The 16778-nt window shown below is 41.5% G+C and overlaps 1 protein-coding gene across 1 annotated transcript; it reads right to left on the reverse strand.

The window, feature by feature from the left end:
- Nucleotides 1–5575: 5575 nt before the first annotated feature.
- Nucleotides 5576–11738, reverse strand: LOC134563930 (3'-5' RNA helicase YTHDC2-like). Its single transcript, XM_063422362.1, has 4 exons — nucleotides 11539–11738; nucleotides 9491–9673; nucleotides 8283–8382; nucleotides 5576–6192 (listed from the first exon to the last, which is right to left on the reverse strand). Exons 1-4 carry the CDS (start codon nucleotides 11710–11712, stop codon nucleotides 6176–6178), a joined length of 474 nt encoding a protein of 157 aa, XP_063278432.1. The 5' UTR covers nucleotides 11713–11738; the 3' UTR covers nucleotides 5576–6175.
- Nucleotides 11739–16778: the final 5040 nt, after the last annotated feature.

Below are 16778 nucleotides of genomic sequence, written 5' to 3' on the forward strand. Positions count from 1 at the left end.
TATCCCTTCCAGTTTGGGCTGTGGTTTATACTTTTTTCAGATGGCAGATGCTAATAGTTGGCATATCAGTGGCTGGGTTGTCACCATATATTCACTGGATGTTATCCCAACTAAACAGAAAGTTCAATTACAATGGTAACTATATATCAGCTATTTCACTACTATGTCTAATAAACCCCTATATCCTTATTGTTAAAAGTACCTATTATATTATTGGCTTTTCACAAATATTAAAATAAATGCTACATGTATAATGTTGGAAAACTTTGCTGTATGAATATAGTTTATTTCTGCCATTAATAAAACTTAGAAATAGTAATGTGATAAATACATGTATTTCTTGGGCTACAGCATGATATTAAAACGAAGACTATGTGATGTAGAATGCTTTTGTTCATGTAGCTAACTCAGAGAATAGTAATCAGGAAACTCCTCACATTCTAGGATTATCCTATCCAGATGAAGATGGTGGTGACAGATACCAGAGCCCCAGGGGAGGAATTTATTGACCCTCCATTATCAGGGAGTGTGGATATGAAGGATGGAGCCACAAGGAGAAATAAAATGCTGATCTGCAGGATGGAACTGAGGCAGGTCAGGAGTTGAAACCAAGGAAAAGAACATCTAAATTCAAAGGAATGTTTGAATAATGCATACAAGGTCTATGAATATCCAACATGCTTATGCATTTAAAGAAGCTTTTCTGAGTTAGTGGTGTGCTCTTGGCTGAATGCCAAGCACTCGGCTGTAATTTTGGTTTTTTTTAGTTTTGTGTCTTATTGTCTTTTTATTAAATCTTTTAAATTTAACTAGAAAAGTGAAACTCATTTTTCAAATTATAGCAGAGTTATTTTAACGTTATAAATAATATGTTGGGAAAATCCACAAATGCCAGAGGTTTATGGGTAAAAAAGGAGAGAGGATTCTTTCAACTTTATTTGAATAAAGGCATAGACTCGACTGGGGCATATGACTGCAGGGTCTTCTCTCTCGAGGTTTCAGAGGGTGCACTCCCTTTATCCTAAGCTCCCAGCTGTATGTTGCCCTCTTCCTTTCCCCAGTGGCTAAGGCACTAAGAAGGTAGTCTTCCTGAACCGTCTACCCCACATCTCCTCTTGAACCTCTTGTTTTATCCCATCATCAGCAAACAGCCCGTTGTATTGTTCAGAGCTTCTTTTTATAGGGGATTTGAATTTCCTGGGTTTGGATAGGCAATTGGTTGGGATCTCTGCACTGCCCAGATCTCTGGCCTAGATATATGTCTATATCTAGGGTTGAATTTTAGAGATAGTGTGGGACACTTTACACTCTCCAATATAGTGGCCTCTGTTAAAAATCATTCTCCACCTAGACTCCCCATGCAGATAGAACATCCCTTCGCCATAGTTTAAGAGGTGCAGCAGGGATGTATGGCTGAATTGTAGCTGTTTATTCTTCAGGATTTTTTACCAAAAGAGGTTTGCTGTCCAAACAGCTTTGTGGTCCCTCTGAGGCCAGCAACAGTGGATCCCACAGGCTTGGCGGGCTACAATGGAGGCCAAGGGTGGGCAGAGATGACAGTGACATATGCCCCTGTTTTAATCATCCCACTGACCTTTATCTGCAAAGGCTTTACTTTGAGTCATTTTAACAGTACAAACCATATTAGGTCTTTGATCACCCATGACCTGAGTCCAGCACAGCTGAGGCTGTCCTGTTGTTCCAAAGCCTGGGTCTCCTTGCTCCGCAGAATCTGCTTTGGGGACAGAAGACTTAAAAAGAATGAGTTGAGCAATGCTGGTTTTAGCACGGATAGTCATGGGGTAGGGGAGTAGGGGTTGATACCATGGCTTGTATTTGTCCTGTAAAGTTGGTATCTATGACACCAGGGTGCACAAAGATGCCTTGCAGTGTGGCACTGGATCTTCCTAGAAGCAGTGCACTCAGTCCGTTCCCTATGGGCCCCTGGGCCTCAAGAGTGACTTTATGTACCTGTAATGAGTTTATGGTTATTTGGATTGAGATGGATACATTCATGCCAGCTGATCCTCTTGTCCTCGATGTGAGCTGGTCACACAGGCTTGTACCGGAGAGTAGGGAAGTACTTGTGTCATCACACGTTTACCTCTAACACTCGATTTCCCATTTCCCTGGTTCTGGAGAGATTGACCATTAACATGAAATTAAGACTTGCATACCTTAGTCACCTCTCGTATTGGTTGCAGTTTGTATTCATACACCTCTGCTTTTGAAGTGTCTCCTGTGGTATGGACTGGTGTGGATTGTTTGAAAGCACAAGACCTCCTGGTTTTCTGTTTTCCCAGCAAGCAAAGAAGCTTTGCAGCAATTTACCTGCCTTTTCAAGCACTTGGTGAGATTTTGATACAGTTGGTGTTTTCCATGTCTGCAGCAGTAAGAGCAAGGGTGTGGCTGGCTATTTTGCTACTTTTCTCTTTCAGAGTGGAATTAAAGACAGCTACATTTCGCACAGATTAAACTGCAGTCAGCTTTCAGCTGGTGTGCTCCTGCTTTCTCAGGTTGCTCAACGAACAAGCCCTGATGGTTTTCTCTCTTGCCAGCAAGCAATGAAGCTGCTGCCGACACTTTCCTGATTTTTCCATCACTGGTTGAGATTCTGATAAAATTGGTGTTTTCAATGTCTGCAGCAGCTATAGGAAGGCGTGGCTCGCTATTTTGCTACTTTTCTCTTTCAGAGCTCTAGTGAAGGCAGAGCTACATTTTGCACTGAGAACACTACAGCCAGGTTTGAGTTAGTGTGCTCCTGCTTTCTCGGGTTCCTCGATGAACAAGCCCTGTTGGTTTTCTCTCTTCCCAGCAAGCAAAGAAACTGCTGAAGACACTTTTCCGCCTTTTCCAGCACTGGGTCAGATTCTGATAAAATTGGTGGTTTCCATGTCTGCAGGAGTCTGCAAAAGTGTTACTGCCTTTTTTGCTTTATTTCTGTGCAAATGCTGTGTAGAGCACAAAGCTTTGTTTTGAAGACAGAACATTTCAGTCAGCTTTCAGTTGCTCTGCTCCTGCTTTCTTCGGTTGCTTGATGTACAAGCCCTGTTTCTTTTCTATGTTCCCAGCAAGCAAAGAAGCTGCTCAGGACACTTTCCTGCCTTTTTCAGCACTGCCTGAGATTCTGCACCAGTTGGTGTTTTCCATGTCTGCAGCAGCATGAGCAAAGGTTTTGCTGGATTCTTTCCTTGATTTCAATCTAAGTGGCATATAGATCAGAAAGCTTTGTTTTTCAGACAGAACAGTGCATTCAGCTTTTGGTTGCTGTGCTCCTGCTTTCTCCTGGGCTGGGTCACAAACCATCTGCCCAAATTTAGTAGACACATTAAGAGCTATTTGCAAGGCTTTAACACCCATATCTTCACCCATTAAATTGTTTGTAAAGACCTTAGCACACATCTTTCCTCTCACCCAGGCTTACACTTCCTGTTTAGGAAACCCATTTCAACATCTGCCAAAAGAAAATAGCCCATAAAGCTTTTAATCCACAGCAGCATCACCTCCTTGGTGCACTGTGGTTCCTGTCAGAAGATGCAACAAAGGCAGCAGGAGTGACAGCTGAGAGCAGTGCAGCATGATCCACAGGGAAGGAAAACAGAGGAGCTAAGTGTGAGCAGGAAGATATAGAGCAACAGGAGACTAACTGCTAATGTTTTCCAGATAGTGAAACCCATGACTGAATACACCTAGAAAAGCAGCTGCTCTGCAGCAATCAATACAGCACCATTTCACAAAAAGAAAAGTTGGAATTGGTAGCTGCAAAAAACACTCTTAATTCTTTTAAAGACAAAATGCCTGGCGATAACTATGAACTAATCCAACCACAACTCTGTGGTGGGCCTGCCAGGTATGAGCTGTGATTTAATTTCTTAATTTCTGCAACAGCCAGTATGAAGCATTTAAAATGGAAGCTACAAAAAAAAAAAATCCCTGAGTAGCATTAAGCCCACAGTGTCTTCATAGATGTGATGATGGAGCAGAAATTATGCCAGTCCAATAGTGGGGAAAAAAATGTAGTAAAGCAAATATTGAAAGAAATAGTTGCAACAAATCAGCAATTTTATATTTTGGTATTTAACAAAAAAGGTACTGTCTGTGGCAAAACGGCTTGCCACCGTTTCCTGGTTTCAGGAATATGTTCCTGAGGAGGCAGCACAGCTCAGCATTTTCTTGTGAGACATTGACAAAGCTCGTACTGTGTTGAGGAACATGACTGGAGTTGTCCTGAACCAGCATTGCTCAGGTAGGTTTTGTTCATGTACACATGTACACATGAACAAACTTTGCAAAACTGTGACTATCTCTCTGAGCCCTCTTTATGTTCCCTTCCTTCACACTCTAGTTACGGACAATGGTCTAGCTTGCAAGAACTCCATTCATTCTTAACACAGAACCACCTTGAAAATGGGAATTTTACTGTTGCTGAGGAGATGGTGATGGGCTGTTTCTCCCATTTGTTGTCATCAATGCATGTTGACTTGCTGGCTGTTGCTGCCTTGTTATTTTTCAGACAGATTCAGCCCTTCATCCTGCTTTAATTTTTTTCTTCAGGTTGTAATGATCACACTCAGTCATGATCAGGCAGGCTGACTGTCTCTAAAAATTGTGCTGCAGTGCTGGAGTTCTTCTGCAGGCTGATGATACCGTTGGTATCATCACAGAAAGTGGCAATCCACTTCTGCTACCAGCATGTAAGGGGTTTAGGCAGCCCTGCTGAAAGGAGATGGTTACAGACACCAGAGCAACAGCTTACGGGATAAACAGTCCACATCTAAATACAATGCATGAGAAAATACAGGTCAGCAGCACAGTTATTTGGGTAATAATACTATGTAATTCACCATGACTGGGCTGCATCTAACATCTGGGCATACAGACTTACATGACCATGTCTGTCAGGCAGGCAGCAGGGTACAATCTCTTCTCCACACAAGTGACCTAGACTGGCCCGTGGCCTTGTGGAATGCAAATTCCATGGCTGGACCGTCCTTTTTACCATCAAGCTGCAGAAGTACTATTTGGCTGGTTAACCAAACATTACACTCACCCGTACTCCTTCTCTCTGCCAGCTCTGTCTCTGGAGCGCACAGGGCCCCATAAATCTGTGCAAGGCAGTACTGCCCCACATTCCTGTGTGGGCAAAGGCCTTGAAGTACTGTAAAGGCAGGAAGAGCCTCATGCCTCTCTTGTATGCACCCTCTTGAGAAACAAGGTATAGGGCAGTAAAAGCCTTACAGGCATCCAGTTAGTCTTGGCAAAGGTCACACTGATGGTTCATGTGTGGAAGTCACCACACAGAATGCAAAATGAATGCATGGCGTAATATCTTGAACAGACATGAGAAAACAGGCAGAGACTCAGAAGCAGAAAAGAGTCTTGGTTTAACCTCAGGATGACCACAAACAGTGCAGACAGTGATCACACCCATTTATACCAGCCTTAGAGTACAGTATGTTCAGGACTAAGAAAAAGCCAAATAAACCAAGACAGCAGTGGTATGGAAGTAAAAGAAACAGCTTGAAAGAAAGCATGAAGACTGTGTTAAATGATCAAGGAAGTTCTACTGGTAATGATTTTTATTCTTTTTAAAAGAAATACAAATCTTCCAGCAGTGCCTAAATTAGTGAACTATTGAAGTATCATTTGGCCGCAGGCCTCTGAAAGGCTGCTTCAGCTTCTCAAGGTGTGAGTCACGTCTTAAATGAGGTGAAAAATAACTGAAACCGGAAACACAATTTTTCTTTGAAATTATAATAATTTAAAATAATTAAATTCAATATTAATGAACATATTTGGAGTTAGGGGTCTTTTTAACTGAACTGCAAGACTTTTACATTCTCATACTTTTTACTGGGTTGAGAAAACTTTAACTGTAAACTGCATATTTAAACTGACTGCTATGCTATTTTAAACTCAGACAACTTACACGAGGTCCACTGTTTCAAACTTTGTTTTGAACTTAACTGTATTTTTAAGTATCAACTGCACAATACTGTAAGAAAAATAACTCAGTCAAAAAACAGACTGGCAAATAAACACTGAAACCAACACAATTCCCTCTTATTTTTCCACTTCTAGCTGCACAGCATGATGAAGAATGTCAGGAGTTTGTTGTATCACCTTCTTCCTCATCTTTGTTGTAGACGTGCTGCTAGTTCTCATGGCTGATGTTTCAACAACCTAAACCAGCTGAAAAAAAAATCAAAATTAATAGAGTATTTAGTACCAAGCGTATCTATTCCTCCACAAGTTACAAAGGAAAGACAGTACTGTGATGATACACTGTATGGGCACAGCTTTTCCATTACCACAAAACCAGCAAGCAACACTGTTAGGGGTTAACCCAGCTTGGTTTTTAGTTAAAGTGGAAATAGTTCCTTGTCAGGACCTTAGAATTGTTTTGGAAAGGACACGTATCACCGCGGGGCCGGACAGATCTGGGTTCATCGAGCATGCAGGGCAGGAAGACCCAGTTTATTTACAAAAACCCACCTTTATACATTTCCTATGAGGCCTGTGGATTGGAGGATGGAATTCCCACCTCCCCACCACATTGGCCAAGGAGGCTGTCATTCAACCTCCCCTTCTCCTTGAGAAGGACTTCATAACAAGGGCAGTGTTTACAAGACATGGTCCTGTGTTTACATTCACGAGCGCGAGAAACTGCACATTTCTCCTTTAATATGAACGCTCGGCAAACCAGGAAAAAAACCTCATGGCAACAGACAGGAACCTATCAGAACCCAATTCTTAGATACTGACATATGCTTTAACCACTAAGGAAACGGAATCCGACTTTTGGTAATACCCATATAAAACCCTGATTGTGTCGAAGGTGGCCCTTTTCCTTCCAGCTGGAGGAGCAAGTAATACCACTCTGTGAAGTGGCCCAGGCCAGCCAGGCCCCACCACTTCCCCTCTGTGTGGGGGAAGCCGGCCTTGGTCTGGCTGTGCCTCCTGGCCCCCATCAGCTGCTGGTGGGAGAAGGGGAGGCTGCAGCTTAACATCTAGCAAACTTTAAAACCTACCCCTGAGCTGGCTAGGCCCAGGAGGAATGTTTTCCCGGCCCTGGGGGCCCCAAAGAGCAGCTCCGAGCTTAGGCCACCCGGATGAGACCAAGAGGTAGAGGGGGAGGCATCCACCAGCCAGGCTGCTCCGAGATCCCTTGGCCTGAAGTTCTTTCCTCCCATCCCTTCAGCTTTTGAAAAACCTAGAGACTGCTGCCCTGCAAGATCATGTGACCATCTGCAGGTCTGGGCAAGAATGCTCACTCTTTCTTAGTACAGATTAAGACTTTTAAAACTCTGACCCTCCTTTTGAGTAAAAAAAAAAGGACAAAGTGATTGAACACAGAGAAGATACAGCATGAAGTCAGTGAAGAGAGAGTGAAAGTCCTAAGTGGGAAAAAGGAGGACAAGTGGCCTCGTTTGGCTGGACTTTTTCTTGTGAAACCATGGAGAACAGACTATTTCCTGTACTGTATGAATATTGCTGGGGGGGGGGGGGGGGGGCGAGGGGGGCAGGGAATGCATGGCTCTAATTAAAAGTGATATGAAGCCTTTTGCTCCAAGGAATAAAAGGAGATATCTAGTTTCAGAGATGAAGATGATTTTAGAGATAGAAGAAGAAAAGTGATATGAACCCCTTTGGTCCTAGGGAAAAAAAGATCTCCAGTTTTAGAGATGACGATGATTTTTGAGGTGGAAGAAGAGAATCCTTTTTTTATACTAGAAGAGGCATCCTTAAACAGTACCCCTAATAAGCTGATAAGTCCATATGAAGCCATAGGAAAGGCTGCTAATGGGTAGGATTTCACAGTTTGTAGAAGTTTCTTTTGGGCAGCTGCAGATTCGTGACATGGGAGCCATTGCAGGACTGTTTCTCTTGTGGCAATGTCTCCATGGGACTCCTCCCCCACAGAACTGATAAAAGATTGTTTTTTAAAATGGTGAAACTGACTGAAAATCATAGGGTTTGTCTTTTTAATGCTCTTTGTGAGAAAGTGAACACTTGTGGTGGGAGGAAGAGTGTTTTGAAAGTTCAATTTTGATTTTTCTCATTCTTTTCTTCTAATGTGTGTGTTAATAAATCTATCTGTTTAAGTTAGGCCTGTTTTGTCTTTTTCTCATAATTCCATCTCACAGCAGAAAAAACACTTAGACACTTAAATCACAGCACTAAATATGGCCAACAAAGACGAGTGAATGTGAAACCACTACATGAAATTGGTGTTTCTGCCCAGTTACGAACAAACCTAGCACAAATGCATCAATAACTACCTCTGTCGTATGACTTGGCATGCTCAGGCAGTTTTTTTCCTGCCAAAGGAATATGGTCCCAAAGCTGCAGCAACTGCTCTCCAACTTGTGGTTCCAGCTCCTAGAAATAATTGGGAAATCAGGGAAGTTACCTGCACTGCTACTATTGAGCATACAGAAACTATTTATTACTGAATTGTTAGATGAGGTTGCTGATGATTGCTTTCAACCTTTCTAGCAGAGCTCATCCCTTTTGCTGGAATGGAACAAACATGAGAACTCCCAGCAGAGTTAGTTAGTTAGAAACTAGTCCTAGTTTTCTTACTAGGGCTCAGCAGGAGATAAAAATTTTCACAAACCACCCTGGCCTACAGGCTGTTGGGGTGTTTGCATTCACAGTGAGTCCTCACAAGTAATTCCCAGTGAACACACTACCACCATACACAAGAACAGACGCACCAGATACTTTGCACCTCCCACAGATCAGTCACCTACTAACTAAAGATCATTATGTTCCACATCTTTTAAGTTGGATTCCATCAAGTGTGCTGGAGAATGTGGAAAGAGAGGTCACAGGAAATACAGTGGTCATCCTTTCCTTGTACTTCTCCTTTCCGCCAGTTTCTTACAGCTGGAGAGAGGTTTTGAAGCAGACAAGGTGATACAAAAACTTTAGCTCTTGAATCATCAAGGAGATGTTTTGGGAGGGGATAGGGAGAGGGCAGAAACTGCCACACAGGAATTTTGTTCCTGTTCTTTGGCTTTTTGTAGTTGCATTTAGAACTTTAACAAATACAAGAACGGTCCTAAGCTTTATTCTGCCTCAAACCTCAAGATTCTCTTCAGGCTTAACAGAAAAAAAGTTGTAATTATGAACAGTAATTTGGGTGTAACAGACTATCTAAGAGAACACATCTCAACCAAACAGGGCACAAACCTCCAGAACTAAATTACAAACTAAAAAACAAACCAAAGAACTTCTTTTTGGAAGCATCCATCTTCAAGTAATTTTTTAAACACATAAGCAAGAAACTGTTTTGATTTTATCAAAACAGCTCCATTACTTCAGCAGTAATTCTGCATTAGCTGAAGGTACAATACACTGATGAACTGTGAATTCAGATTAGCAGATACACAAACAAGTGGATATAAATGTCAGGTCTGAACAAGCTAATAAAAAATACGCAATTCTACCAAGTGAAGAAAACTTTAGAAGAGAGTAACATTACCTGGCCGTCTCTACTTATCTGTACTTTCTTACTGTCATTCCACGGGTTGAGCAAGTGGTGTGCAAACTGAAAAGGAATGCTTTCTTTTCGGATCCAGTCCACCTTAAATACACCTCCAAAACCAGCAGATCCCCAGTCCTGACTTTTCTCACACCCAATCGCTGAACCCATTCTGGCAAAACCCTGGGAAAAAAATTGAAATATGATGAAAGAACAGACATAATGAGAGCGTATCTGTCTATGGTAGGATGAGATAAGTAACTGAACTTCCTATGAAACTTCAAAAGTAGGTACAAAGTGATTCACACACTCTCTACCATGGAGCTGGAGCTTCCAAAATGTTTACATATAGAAAGTTAGAAGTATCATTTCTTCCTCCACTTCAAATAAGCCTTGTAGGGTTTGACCATAAGGATTGTCTCTCAGTGACAAAATTATCACTAAAGGTTTTTTGAGTTTTGTAACAGATTAAAAAGCTGTTGCATAACCACCCGAAGCAGAAGGAAATAAGATGAATATTCTACTACAGTACAGTCTATTAGATATCCATATTCTTTGTTACTTGCAGGTAATTTTTGCAGAAATTAATTTGTTCCTTCTCATGTTCTCTCTATGCTAACAAATTTTCACACAGAATTAGGGGAGTGTAGCTGTTCTTCAAAGAAAGAAATCAAAGTTGCTTTTATTTCCTTCTTTAGTGAAGCTGGATGAATTTCCAGCATGACAAATATTCAAAAAGAAAATGAAAGAAACCCCAAACCCAAGACAGCATCTAACTTACTTAAGGACACCCCAATTTACCCATATACCAAGCAAACCCAACCCCACCCACAACATATCAACTGTTCAGGTGAATTTATGCCATTTAGGACTTAACAGTCCAAAAGATGCAGTTCACCGTGTAAATTACCAGCATACACTGCTGTTGTAAGACAAGCAGTCCTGTATAGCTCAAGCCAGATTTAAATGAGACTTAATAAAAGGAATAGAGGAAAAAATACATGTGGAATAGAAAGAGACAGTTGGGGCAAGAGACGATCAATAGGAAAGTTAAGCACATTCCCATGAGGGTGCAGTGCACTGTCAATACTGGAAGGGCAGGGCAAGGTCAACCACCTACACTCCTGACTTGAGTGTGTCTTCCCTTCCCCACTTCCTTGTCTGAGAGCACCAGTGCAACAGTCCATTTTCAGTATCAACTGACTTCCTGAAAATTACTTTCCAGTATTTTTCCCATTTGCCAAACCATCATATGTAATTACATTACATACAATGTATATACATATGTAATACAATATATGTATTATATGTACCACATATGTAATACATACATATGTAATTAATTACATTGTAATATGTCACTGCAGTCCTTCAGTGGTATTGCCAAGACAGCTGTGTTTTGGTTGGCTTATGAGATTTTAAGTTCAGCTGACTTTTACAAATAGGTTGTATATGAAGAAGTAAGTTGAACTTTCTCTACCTGAAACAACTGAATTTAGCTTGCTCACAGCTGACCTGCAAGTTTAAACTACCAGGTCAAGTTTTTAACTTCAAACTGACCACAGATTTGACCAACAAACTGTAGACAAGTATCTCACTGAATATGATGTCAAGACAGTTCTGGAAGAATCATGGCCAGCTTCCTAACTGGAAGTCAATAAAACCAGTTTTTATCAAAACTTTAGTAACAAAATCTATGACTTTCTTGGCTTTAGAAAGCTGTGATTTGACTTGGCATGCAAACAGTAGCAGTCTTTTACTTTGTTAGGATTTTTTTTCTGGCTGTTGTTGTTTTAGAGGATTACTGTAGGGCACAAACATTTTTGACTCATGATGTTTGGAGGCAAATCCTTCTCAGCTTTTGAGGGACATATTTCAGAGGAGAATGAAATACTCTTTCTTCAAGCAAGCACAGACATTTGTGCATTGCTCTGCTTCTCAGAAAGTCAGAAGTCATAGGCAAAGCTGTCCACGCTACACACAGTCATTTGCTGCACCCTCCTAAACCATCAACCACTGCTAATATTTAGTTTTAGATTAAGACTCACCTGAAAGCATCCAGACCCTTGAACAGAAAATATTAAGTAAACCATGCTGCTCTCCCAAAAGGCTCCATTCAGTTTCCGTTCATTACTTGGTGTAGTGGACCATATTCCCTTCTGTTGAGAAATATCAATGTTTTGCAGGTTGCTACTTTTCATTATAAAGTACCGAACTGGCATATTTTGTCTTGGTGAAGGAGATTTGCAACCCTGGAGAAAAGAAATCAAATTAACAAAAAGAAATCAAATTAACAAATATTGTTAATCAAATTAACAGTACAAATTAACAAATAAAATTAAACAGGCCTTATTGCTGAAGTTTTACACACATGAAAATAGAAATTCTTTGACTGTGCTCCTCCCTTTCTCCTCCAGAAAGGTTAGAAACATAAAATCTATCAGCTGGTCCTGTCTGAAATGGCTTCTAATGTATTTCACATCTGTTTTACATTTTTAAAGCACTTTTCAAAATAGAAATTCATCCATGAGGGGCAGAAAACAAGTGGAGCAGAACAGGACTAAAAATCTAGTGATTAACTATAATTGGTTTAAGTCTGACACACTTTGAGATGACACCTAAATTAATCATCCTAGACTGCAGCCCACAGCACAGTACTCGCACTTCTACCTTCAGGAAACACTTTTTCTTCCTTTTACAGTGTCAGAATTTAAAAGCTGAAAGACTCAAGAGGAATTACTAAATCCTCCAACGGGTCCATTAAGTTTCCCTCTCCGTGATCTCTTTAGTGTTACTGCAGTTTACTATTCAAGTATATAGGGACAACTATGACAATAATCTCATTAAAAATGTGTGCTTTGTTAAAATAACCATCACAAAAAAACCCAAGTGTCACAGTGTAGCTAGTCTGTAGCTGCCAGATAAATTTGGCCCCCAAACTCAACCTGCCTAGGAGAAAAACTAGTCCTCGGGTGTGCTGGTTTGAAAGCAAAACCAGTGAGACTCCAAGTCAGAAATACAATTTAATAGAGAGTACAAACAACAAGAAAGGTAAAAATAAAATAAAATAAGACAAATGCAATAGTAGAAAGGACCCCTATCAGTGTCACAATGCAAACCTGACAACCTGTTGGTCAGGGTGTTGGAAACAGCCTGAAGTAAGTACTCCCAGACTGACAGCTGTGGCTCCGTTGAAGTAGAGATGATCCTCAAGAAAAGGGTCCCGTCATCCTCTGGGAATCCAGTGGAAACAGGCCATGTCGGTGATTGGGTTTCCTGGGTTTATCCTAGTGGAAAGTTTTTGACTCCTCCCGCTGGGTGGAGCATCTCACAATGGAATGAGGTAATGTTATCAGTCATGTGAGAGGCTTTAAATGGCCCATTCACAGGTGATATCCCTCGGAGGAGGATGGGTGGAGGAAGAGATAAGAAGGCACTGCCTTATCTAGTGTTATCAGTTGTCCCATTAACAAAAGGCATCAGCCCTCTTTCTACCCCTAGAGTTACAAGAGATAAAGAACAATATCTCCCAACCAAATTCAACAGATGAAAACAGAATACACATTTTTGGTTACATTTTTCAACCCAGGACAGCATGTGATGTTGACATCATCTGAGGGAAATCAATCAAAGTGGCATGGTCGTTATTATCCAGGATGAGATTAAACTCATTGAAATCCCCATGGATCAGACCGTGATTGGCAAGTTTTACAATCAGGTCCATTAATTTACTGTAGATGGCAGCAGGATCTTCCATTTGGCGCACCTGGCACCTGAAAAGTTAAATAAAATAAAATATTCTCAACCTTGAAGGACTCGATTTAAAATACAGATAAAGTATACAGAATGCCGGAGTAATTCAAATTAAAAGTGCACTCAGGTCTCTGGTCCAGCATCCTCCTGAAAGCTGAGTCAAATCTGAGACCACACCAGAGTGCTCAGGTCTCTGTCTAGTTGGGATAGAAAACTTCTGGGAATGGAGAGGGACAGTGAAACCTTCTCAAGCAACTTGTACCACTGCCTCTCTCTCCTCAAGAGGAGAAACTACCTCCTTATAGCCAGGCTAAACCTCATCTAAACTCACACTTGTTGTCTCCCACTGAGCACTGCTGTCATCATGTGTTATGTAAATAATGGACCAGCAAACTTCTATGTTTCTTCTGTTTTAGGTAATCTTATCATGTCAGTAAGAGCTAAATCTTCTTACACTGAAATTCAAATGGTGTATGGCTTTTTCTTTTACAAAATTAGATTTTATAGATTATGTCAGGAGAAGAAGAAAAAGTAAACTTCTACTGCAGACTGCCACAAGAAACCCGAAGTGTTCTGTTTACACAATGGATATGGAATTATTTAACAAATGAGTGTGGGAAGACAGAACACAATTAAGTCCTTGCCACATTATTCTTCGACTGTTTTACTTTGGAATTAATTCCCTTTTGAACAAACTTAAGATCTTGAGTCCTATACAGGAGACTGGACTGGTTTGTTCAGTAACTAGACACTTTAAATATTTGGATTAGAGTTTGGTGGGTGATGCAAAAGGATGGAGAGGCCTGATGCATACCTTAAGGGGACCTTATTTTAGGGTGAACTACCCATGACACTGCTGTATCTGTATCTGCATATATATATATGTATATATGTAGATATGCATATATGTAGATATGCATATATGTAGATATGCATATATGTACATATGTAGATATGTACATATGTACATATGTATATAAATAAAGTTGTGCATTTTTATATATAATTTTAAGTTTTAAATTTGATGTTATATGTTGGTATAGGAAAAAGTTCGGAGTGGATAATGTTGGAGGTTAGATTTGTTTCTTTTTTAGTTACCGAATTTTTTCACATAAGTTGCTAGGAAACTAACTAGTGGGTACTTATTGGTACTTAGGCAAAAAAATGAAAGAAGTGGCAGAGGAGAGGAGTGTAGCACCTGGCTACACTTCATTTGTATCTGCAAAGTTTCTCTCAGAGGGCAAAATATCACAACTTTTGGGGGTAGGTAAAAGACAGGACTAGGGGCAGCTGCTCTCTCTTGCTCTCAGCGTTGGAGGAGGATGGCCAGGCTGTTGCTTGCTGCTGGGAGGATCCACTGTCACCACCAATGTCCAGTCCTGCCTGGGCATCTGCCACGATCTGCTCATGTGTCCATTGAGGAATTGAGGAATTGAGCTTACCTTCTCCTGCCCTGTTGGAGCTGGGCTGCTGCTGCCTTGCCCCTTCTTCAGCACTGCTCTGGGTCTTTTTGCTGCGCTGTAGCCCCACACTCCCCTGCCCGCCAGAACATCCTGCATTTCCAGCCACCACTGCGGAGCTTTTGATATATCTCATCCACCAGTCCAGGATTTTCTGCCATTCCAGCTTGATATTCCTGAGAGTCGTGCAGAAGCATTGGGATCAGACTCTTAAGCAAAACCTCTCCTCCACCCCTTCCCGTCTTAGCCAAGAAGGCTAAGGTTTCCTGGTTCTGTTTTGTTGTTAATGATGTAGTTGTTGTTTTGTTTTGCCATGTTATACATACTAGTAAAGTACTTTATTCCTATCCCCATACCTTTGCCTGATAGCCCCTTAATTCCAAAATTACAATAATTTGGAGGGAGGGGGTTTGCATTCTCCATTCCAAGGGAAGCTCTGGCTTTCCCCTGGCAGACACCTGTCTTTCCAAACCAAGACAACAAGCTATTGTAGAGCATGCCCATAAAACTCTTAAAAACCATGCTTGAAAAACAAGTGGAGTGCCCTCACAATAGACTAGCCAAGGCCTTATATGTCCTCAACTTTTTAAATCATGAGAGACAGGGCAAACGGCATGTGAAATGCAATATTCCTTCGGCACAAAGGCTCATCCCAAACCTCCTCTGATGATAAAGGACTTACTGACTGGAGAATAGGAGGGACAACCAGATTTGTTAACATGGGGTAGAGCTTACGCCTGTGTCTCTACAGGCCGCCAAGCAAAGTGAATTCCTTCAAGGTGTGTGCAGCTTTTTATCACACCTGATTCCATGTGTATATAGTTACAATGTTATATGCCTATGTTACAGTTTTTGAAATAGTTATAGTTCTTAGTTGTTATAATAGTTATAGTTGTTATTGCCACTGTTCTTAATGTCTTAGGAATTGTTTGGGTTTTTCCTAGTAGGTTTTTGTTGTTGAATTAAAAAAGAGGGGGGAGATGCCCAGGAAAAGGCACCCGGGGCTGGGCTACTATTCTTGCAGCTGCAAGGGCCTCATGCTAGCCTGGCCTCTGCCAAGCTCAGGCTGCTCCCAGCTCTGCCAGGGCCCTGCTGGGCTCCGTCCTGGGTAAGGCTGGGCCTGCTCTCACCTCACAGTCACTGACAGTTCTGCACCACAGGAGACCTTTCAGACCACCCTCACTGATCTTTCTGCTTTCTCAGTTGATTAAAACTCCCCTCCAGCCAAAGATATTGCGCTTAGGGATACAAATCCAAGCAGCAGGAACCCAAATTCTCTTGAGTCATAACTCAAGGCCTGCATCCACACAGCATGTTTGGGCTGCCGCACTCCTCCTTTGGTTCTGCCTGTGAATGCCGTTGGCCTTTCTGCCTCAAATAGAAGTGCCATAGGCGAGTAAAACCCAGCCAGTGGGCCATATTCCAAAGGCAGTATGGTCTGGAGACAATGACTGAAGAAGAGCCTTCCCCATTTTCAAACCATACCAAAGAAGCCATAAATGTCACCTCCCACCTCTAAGAAAAAGCTGACAATTCAGAAGGAAATGCTGAGCTTTCTCACAGGCTCAGTAGGAAGGGAATCTTCAAAATAAGTTGAGGTTTCAGAAACTTTATTTATTTGCAAACTTATGCTACAATCCTACCCTACAATCCTACTCTAAGTTGGTCATGGAGAAAACAGTTCTAAAGTGATTGTCACATTCTTGTCTTCTTCCACTTCTTAACTGAAATGATGAGTGGTACCAGGCTGGACGCAGGCTTGGCCAATGTTACAAATTCGTGCTGCACAGAGGGAAAAAAACAACAACAAACCATTACTTTCCAAGCTAAGAGCCTTAAAGGCAGGGTAACATTTTTTAAATTAAAAGGGATTGAGTCAGAGTAGGTCTAAGGAGCAAGAGGCGACAGTGGCACAGCTTGCTGCAAGAGCTGGTAAGTGTCCCACTGCTAGAAGTATTTCAGGTCTGAGCATCCTGAGCTCTTTAAAGATGTCCTTGCTCTCCTGCCAGATCAGCCCAGTCTAGGATTCCTCATTGTTTCATTTGAACAGCACAAAGTGTGGAGGTGAGGAGGTC

This window comes from Prinia subflava, chromosome Z (genome assembly GCF_021018805.1).
Source record: "Prinia subflava isolate CZ2003 ecotype Zambia chromosome Z, Cam_Psub_1.2, whole genome shotgun sequence".
NCBI classification, from domain to species: Eukaryota; Metazoa; Chordata; class Aves; order Passeriformes; family Cisticolidae; genus Prinia; species Prinia subflava.